Raw genomic sequence first — 8,441 nt, 5'->3', positions numbered from 1 at the left:
TTTCTCCTAGTCTGATTTGTTTCCTGATTCACTTGATGGCTAGCATATATTTTAATCCTATATCTATATTTTTTTGTTTTTATCCTTTTAAGATATTATTGATTTAGTTAGCCATTATTCATTTAAATTTATATATGTGCAAGTATATATATGTATACATACATGTATATATGTATATATATGCACCACTCTCTTTGTTCTTTTTCCCCTTGCTCCTCAGAACTTTCACCTTGGGATCACTATCCTTCTGTTTAAAGTACATTATTTAGGATTTCCTTTAGAGAGGGTATACTGGTGGCAAACTCACTCAGGTTTTTTGTTTGTTTGTTTAAGGAAAGTTGTGTTTAATTTGCTATCATATATGAAATTCATACAGAACAGAATTGTCATTATAAACTGGAAAGGATGGATTATTAAATAACAGATTTTGGGATAATAACTTTTAATCTAAAAAATTTAATCCGTACTTCAAACTATACACAAAAATAAAATCCTAAGAGATTAAAAAACTGAATTGGAAAAAAACCAAGTCTTTAAAATTATCAGGAGAGAGTGTGGGAAATACCTTTATTTTCTTCCCTAGGAAAGACTTCTAAAAGTGACACAAAAAGTAAAAACATAAAAGATTGTGAAATTTCAGCATAGGAGAGTTACACAGCTCTGTACAATTAAACAGGCTAAAAAACAAGTGATACACTGGAAGAATATATTTATAAATATAAAACAAATAAAGGATTAGTATCTTGAATATATAAAAAATCCCAAATGAATAAGGAAGAGTGTAATAGGTGGTGGTCATTAAGGAGGGCACTTGATATAATGAGCACTGGGGGTTATATGCAGCTGATGAATCCCTAATTTTCACCTCTGAAACTAATTTTAAAAACAGGGCAGACCCGGTAGCTTAGCGGTTTAGCACCGCCTTCAGCCCAGGGCGTGATCCTGGAGACTCAGGATCGAGTCCCACGTCGGGCTTCCTGCATGGAGCCTGCTTCTCCCTCTGCCTATCTCTGTCTTTCTGTCTCTCTCTGTCTGTAATAAATAGATAAAAAATCTTAAAAAAAAAAAACAGACAAAAAAAAAAAAAAAACAAAAAACTAAACCCAGACCAAACCAAAACGAAACAAAAAAGAACTCCTCTGTCTTCTCTGCACAATGATTTCTTTCTTTTTTTTAAATTTTATTTATTTATGATAGTCACACACACAGAGAGAGAGAGGCAGAGACATAGGCAGAGGGAGAAGCAGGCTCCATGCACCAGGAGCCCGACGTGGGATTCGATCCCAGGTCTCCAGGATCACGCCCTGGGCCAAAGGCAGACGCCAAACCGCTGCGCCACCCAGGGATCCCTGCACAATGATTTCTATTAAAACTCTATGTTCGAAGTTCCCAAATTGGCTGTTGATAGTGAAAGGTTGCTTAGGAAATGAAGATGCAATTTTTCTGTGGAGAAAATGTAATTCTCATATTTGTTTAGTAACGGGCTAAAAAGAGTTGGCTTTGAAACTCTAGACTGACAGCTAACTGCTTTAATCTCAGTTGTACTTGTTTTCCCCACTGAAAAGGTTAGACTTATTAGATTTAATGAGTGACAAGTTGAGAGACATAAGATCTGCAGTGTATGAAAATATATCTGAAATTATTTTTGAAGTATTATTCCAATTACATATGAAAAATTCCATCATCTTACCAGTAATTGGGAAATTGCATTAAAAATGAGATACTATTGGCAAACAATGTAAAGTTTGGTGATACTGTGTGGTGAAAGACTTCTAGAGGCTGTTTAGGGATTCCTGGGTGGCGCAGCGGTTTGGCGCCTGCCTTTGGCCCAGGGCGCGATCCTGGAGACCCGGGATCGAATCCCACATCAGGCTCCCGGTGCATGGAGCCTGCTTCTCCCTCTGCCTGTGTCTCTGCCTCTCTCTCTCTCTCTCTGTGACTATCATAAATAAATAAAAATTAAAAAAAATTGTTACAACCACTCTAGAGAACAATTTGACTCCATCTTATAAAACTGTAAATGTACAAGATCATACCACCCATATATACAGTTCCCAGGTGTATTTCCTATAGGAACACTTCCTCAGGTGCATAAGATGACAAGTGTGAAGATGTTTACTGGAGTATGTAATGTTAAAAGCTGTGAATACAAATATCCATTAATAAATTAATGAATAAGATATGGCATATTCATATGATGGAAACTGAAATCTTTAGGAGAAATGAACCATATAGATGCAGTTGACCCTTGAACAGTGAGAAGATTAGGGGTGCCAAGCCCCACACAGTCAAAAATCTGTGTATAACTTTGATTCCCTCCAAACTTAACTACTAATAGCCTACTGTTGACTGGAAGCCTCAGTGATAACATAAACAGTCAATTTAATAATATTTTGTATGTTATATGTATTATATGTTGTATTGTATAAATGAAGTAAAATATAGTAATAAAGTAAGCCAATGAAAAGGAAATGTTATCACAAAAATCATAAGGAGAGAAAATACTATACTATAGTTATCAGAAAAAAATTCACATATAAGTGGATCTCTGCAGTTCAAACCCATGTTGTTCAAGGGTCACCTGTATTTATAGAGAATGATTTGTAAACAAAGTGGGGGGGGGGGAAAGTAAACTGAAGAACATGATGCTAGTTATGTAAACTTAATTGTCTATAAACATAAATATTGATTATTTATTTTTTTAAAATTTTTTTTATTTATGTATGATAGTCACACACACAGAGAGAGAGGCAGAGACACAGGCAGAGGGAGAAGCAGGCTCCATGCACTGGGAGCTCAACGTGGGATTTGATCCCGGGTCTCCAGGATCGCGCCCTGGGCCAAAGGCAGGCGCCAAACCACTGCGCCACCCAGGGATTCCAACACTGATTATTTATATTCATACATGTATACATGTAGCATTTATATATTGACTAGAATGATACCCAAAATCTTCTGGCAATGAGGAGTGCGGATAGGAAATGGAGATCAGATTACATTATCTATAATAATTTATTTTCTTTGGAGGAAAAAAGACATTAAACAAAGAAGAGCTCAGAAATAAGAGCTGCCAATTCTGGGTGGTGGGCCTATAAGTATGAAAAAATGCTTAATAATATATTAGACCAAATGTCTATGTTGTGAAGCGTAGTGCCTTCTTACGAGTAGCCGTTCTTCTCACCCTGAGAAGAAACCAAAGTAAAGCCCAGACTACCATGAAATTCAGAAATACCCATTTGAGGAGAAGGTATTTGCAAATTACATATCCGATAAAGGGTTAGTATTCAAAATATACAAAAAACTTATAAAATTCAACAACCCAAAAACAAATAATCCGATTAAAAATGGATAGAAGACACCAATAGACATTTTTTTCCAAAGAATACATACAGATAGCTAACAGACACATGAAAAGAAACTCAACATCACTTACCAGGGAAATGCAAGTCAAAACCACAATGAGCTATCACCTTACACTTGTCAGAATGGCTACAATCAACAACACAAGAAACAACAAGTGCTGGCCAGGATGTGGAGGAAAAAACCCTCTTACACTATTGGTGGGAGTACAAACTGGTGCAGCCACTTGGGAAATAGCATGGCAGTTCCTCAAAAAGTTAAAAATAGAACTACCCTATGATCTGGCAATCACATTGGTAGGTATTTACCCAAAGAATACAAAAATTCAAAGGGATATGGGCACCCTGATGTTTATAGCAGTATTACCTACAGTATCCAAATTATGGAAACAGCCCATCTGTCCATCAACTGATGAGTGGATAAAGGATGTGGTGTATATGTACAATGAAATATTATTCAGCCATCAAAAGACTGAAGTCTTGCCATTTGCAGTGACATGGATGGAGCTGAAGAACATGCTAAGTGAAATAAGTCAGAGAAAGACAAATACCATATGATTTCATTCATATGTGGAATTTAAGAAACAAAACAAGAGCAAAGGGAAAAAAGAGAGGCAAACGAAGAAACACTCTTAACTATAGCCAATAAGCTGATGGTTACCAGAGGAGAGATGGGTGGGGGGGGATGGGTTAACTGGTGATGGGGATTAAGGAGGGCACTTGTAAACACCAGGTGATGTATGGAAGTGCTGAATCACAATATTGTACACCTTAAACCAATATTATCCTATATGTTAACTAACTGTAATTTAAATAAAAACTTGAAAGATCTACCCATTTGATTGTTAAACTATAGGAGAACATGCCATTGTACAGTCTGCTTCTGTAATGAAACAATGTCATAACTTCTCCTTTCCTCTTTTTATTAAATATTATTTTCACTGGTTTTTTACATTCTAATTTTAGAAATATTTTCCAAAAACCCAATGCATTACATTTGTGTGCTATTTATTCATTTATTTATTAAGTACACATTTATCTTGGTTGACCAGGTTCAGGGAAAGGATTTTGGAAAGCAAAAAGAAAGAGAAAAAAATGGTGATCAGTCTTTATCCAAATATTCAAGACCTATATGAAGAAAATTATAATTTCTTTACTGCTAGTCAGTAATTTAATCTTTAATTATAATTAAAGATCAGAATAAATGGAGATGGCTATTATGATAAACAGGATCGATATATGATGTTGTAGTGGGCAGTGTGATGCGCCACCCAGATTCCTCTTCAATGAGAATTGTTTCCATAAGTGCTAGGAATGCTATGGACAGACAGACAGCTTTCAGTTGTCATCCCTTTGGAAAGTGTCTCAGCTGAAGAAAGTGGCCTTGCCTTGGGCTATGATTCTTCCCTGGTTCCTCACACCCAATGGCTGATTGATCAGGGAATTGGGCTATTTTAGCCTTTCCTGAGACAACTGTGACCATTCTAACTCCAGAACTTCCGAAGAGGTTGTTGACGCTGTCTCTAGATCTGCAGCACTTCAAGGTAGCTCTCTCTTTCTGCTTTTATTTGGCCTCTTTTTCACAAAGCTCTTCTTAATAAATATTGTGCATGCTTAAAAAAAAAAAAAAAAAGATTGGTGATCAGAAACACCGCCAAGGACATTGAGGAATTCATACAGGCAAATCATCACAAAGGGAAGGAAAAACAATGTGAAATGGAGAGGAAGGACAGATGCATTAGGAGGTGATAAAAAAAAAGGGGGATATGGGGCAGCCCGGGTGGCTCAGCGGTTTAACACAGCCTTCAGCCCAGTCCCGCATTGGGCTCCCTGCAAGGAGCCTGCTTCTCCCTCTGCCTGTGTCTCTGCCTCTCTCTCTCTGTGTCTCTCATGAATAAATAAATTAAAAATGACATGAATTTGAAGCAAGTGTAGGGGTGAAATAAGAATAGGGTTGGCTGAAGATGGTAGAGGTGGAAGAAACAGCTCATGCAGCCAACACAGGCAAGGGATCTAAAAATTCATCCTTGGCTATATGGGATCTACTCTCCGTGCTAAACTAAAGGCCCTTACCAGAAGGAATCTATCATCTATCTATCTATCATCTATCTATCTATCTATCTATCTATCTATCCATCCTTGCCTGCTACCAGTCAAGGCATTTTAGCTAAAGAAACAAAACAAAAACTAACAAAAACAAAAACCGTAGCTGCCCACTGTCTACCACGAAGGTGCTTCATGTTTGAGGGGCGGAATGTGCTCACAGTGCGTCACCGAGGATCACTAGTGCCTGAAGCCCGCTGCTGAGAGGCTGCGGGAGCCGTTCATTCCTGGAACAGGCGTCTCCGGGCCTTGGGGGAGGGTCCTGGAGGGCGCTGGGGGCGCACGTGGGGACCCGGACTCGGAGAGGGCGGCAGAGGCTGGAGTGGCGAGCCGGGGAAGGGCTCCAGGAGGTGGGGGTCCAGGTCGAAGTAGCGGAGAGGAGAGAGCCTCTTTGGACCAGGGCCGGGGGCCCGCGGGCGCGGGCACGGGCGCGGCCCGGCCACCCCCCCAGCGCAGGCCCGCAGCTCAGGCGCCCAGCCGGCCGTGGGGCCCGCCCGCGGCGGCGGGAGCTCGGGGTCGGCGTCCTCCGCACAGGCCTCCTCCTGGGCGGCCACGTCCGGGACAGACGCGCAGAGGGCCTCGTGCGGGCCGGCGGCTTGGTGCCCGGGCGCGCTCGGGACGGCGCCCTGCTCCGGGCCGGCAGGCGGGTGGCCCTGGCCCCCCGCGCGCAGGAGGGCCTCGGGGACCAGCAGCAGGGTGAGGCCCCCGAGGGACACCTGCAGGACCGACGTGGGCTCGGGCTCGAGCACCAGGTCGACGTCGTCCAGGAGCAGCTGCAGGGCAGAGCCGGCGGCCAGGACCACCACGGAGGCGAGCGCGCCGGCGGCCGGGGGCCCCTCCATGCCTTGCGGGCCCTCGGGCTCCGGGGTGCGGCGGCGCTTGGCCGGGCCGGGTCCTCCGCGCGGCGGTCCCCAGCAGGGCTCGGGGTGGGCGCTGGGGCTGCGGGGCCGGCTGCCCATCCCCGGGCCGGCGCTGCGGGCGGCGCTCCCGGGGCCTGGGTCCCGCACGCGGTGCCGGGTCTGGACGCCAGGGGAGGCGGCGGGGGGCGCGGGGCGACGCGGCCCGAGTGCCCGGGACTCGGGGGGCGCCTCCCGGGAGGCCCGCGGGCCGGGGGCTGGTGGCGCAGCCGCGGTCTCCAGGCTTTAGCCTCTGTGACCCTCCCACCGACCTGAGCGCGCGGGGTTAGGAATAGAAATCAGGTGACGGGAGGGGGCGGTCCCAACGGAAGCCCCGCCTCCTCGCCAGAGGAGATTACGTCCAGCGTAGCGCAGTAGCAGGTTTTTTAAGGAAATGAAGAAAAAGAGCTCTTAGTCTTTTGGGGCCTTCAACTAAATGAGCCATCCTACCTGTTCTTGTGGTTTGATTTTTCTATTCTGTTGCATTGATTTAATTGTCTAACCTGAGGCAATTTCACACCATTAAGGCTTTTAATCAATACTTTACATTTGATACATTTAGTACATAACAATTAATACAGTACTAATTAAATTGCTATATCTTCTTAATAAGGGTTATTGGTCTACAAAATCTTTGTTTATGCTTATTTTTGAAAGATAGTTTCATTAAGTGAAAAATCCCAGGTCAAAAAATTGTTGTCTAGTAATAATACTCTGCTGCTGTTATGTGTACCGGCTTCCACTGTTGGTTTTGAAAAGCGAGTTGTCTGATTGTCTTCATTGTAGTTGCTTTTTCTTTCTGTGTACAAAAATATTCTCTTTGAATTTGTGGGCTTACGATAATCCGTCTAAACATGTATTTTTACAGTTTATCAATCTTGAAAGTTATTGTGCTTCCTGAATAAGGCTACTGAATTATATCCAGAACTATGTATATTCTTGGAAATGCTTCTTTTTTCCTGTCTTCAGTGCTGAAAGTCTTGCTATTGCCATCTGCCATCGGAGCATGAAGACTAATCCCATTATGCCTTTTACTTTTGCTCATGGTAAGAATCCGTTCATCCCTCGTATCCCAGATTACAATCTTCAGACACTCAGTATATGGTATTTTCTCACTGCCTCCTAGCCCTCTACATCTCCTTCATTTTAAAATTTTGCCTTCTGGAGCTCAAAATTAACCACAGCCAAAAATCTAGAACTTCCCTGATAGTCTCTTTATCTTTCTGCTATAATTGAAACCTCCTTCTTCTAAATAGTATGATTTCCCTGGAGGCTTTTGGAGTGGAGCCTGTGTTTTCTCTCACACTCTTCGTACACATGGCTAGAGGTGTGGTGTATGTTCTCCTTGCTCCTCATTGATGCTTCCAAACCATTTATCCATCCTTCCTGAGTTTCATGTCATCAGAGTGTAACCAGCCTCTAATCTCTCTTAGTGTAGTTCTCTACTCTCCCAGCTCCAGGGCTCGTCTCCTTCTCTCCTTAAATATTTTTTACTTTTGGCTTTTTGTCACTCCTCCCATATTGATGCTCTCATAATTCTTGGTGATTTCAAAACACCCTTTAGATGTTCTTCCAAAACACGGGTATTATCTCCATCCTGTTCCACTCCCATGCAATCCAGACTCCTCTATTTCACATCCTCTTCAATATCTCCACTTGGTTATGTAACAGGCACTTCACACAACACATGTTCAAAATTGAATAGATCTTATTTTTTCTATATCTGTTCCCCTCAAGGTCTTTCCAAATCTTAGAAGATAACAATTCTATCCCTTTTATACTGAGGCCCCAAACCCTCAAGTTTTCCTTTGTGTTATCCTTGACTTTGTCCCACCTTTCGCTTTAAGAAAGTCCAATTTTCTCTGGGTGCCTGGGTTGCTCAGTTTGATTGAGTATCTGACTCTTGGTTTTGGCCTAGGATATGATCTCAGGGTCATGAGATTCAGTCCCGAGTCAGGCTCTGCGCTGGTCATGGAGCCTACTTAAGATTCTCTCTCTTTCTCTGCCCTTCCTCTGCTCAGGTGCCCTCTCTCTCTCCCTTGAATAAATAAAATCTTAAAAAAAAAAAAAGAAATCCAGTTTT

At 42.6% G+C, this 8,441-nt stretch overlaps 1 protein-coding gene across 1 annotated transcript; it reads right to left on the bottom strand.

Moving 5' to 3' along the window:
* Positions 1 to 4,350: 4,350 nt before the first annotated feature.
* On the bottom strand, positions 4,351 to 6,421 carry LOC144294316 (proline-rich protein 23A-like). The gene is made up of 2 exons (XM_077866081.1): positions 5,624 to 6,421; positions 4,351 to 4,972 (listed from the first exon to the last, which is right to left on the bottom strand). Exon 1 carries the CDS (start codon positions 6,419 to 6,421, stop codon positions 5,684 to 5,686), a length of 738 nt encoding a protein of 245 aa, XP_077722207.1. The 3' UTR covers positions 4,351 to 4,972; positions 5,624 to 5,683.
* Positions 6,422 to 8,441: the final 2,020 nt, after the last annotated feature.

The sequence above is a fragment of the Canis aureus genome, chromosome 22 (genome assembly GCF_053574225.1).
Source record: "Canis aureus isolate CA01 chromosome 22, VMU_Caureus_v.1.0, whole genome shotgun sequence".
NCBI lineage: Eukaryota > Metazoa > Chordata > Mammalia > Carnivora > Canidae > Canis > Canis aureus.
Note: the sequence above shows the minus strand (reverse complement) of the source record. Positions and strands in the feature narration are given on the sequence as shown.

Excerpts from the sequence above, each read along its gene's own strand:
- LOC144294316 (XM_077866081.1), bottom strand. The coding sequence starts at position 6,421 with ATGGGCAGCCGGCCCCGCAGCCCCAGCGCCCACCCCGAGCCCTGCTGG.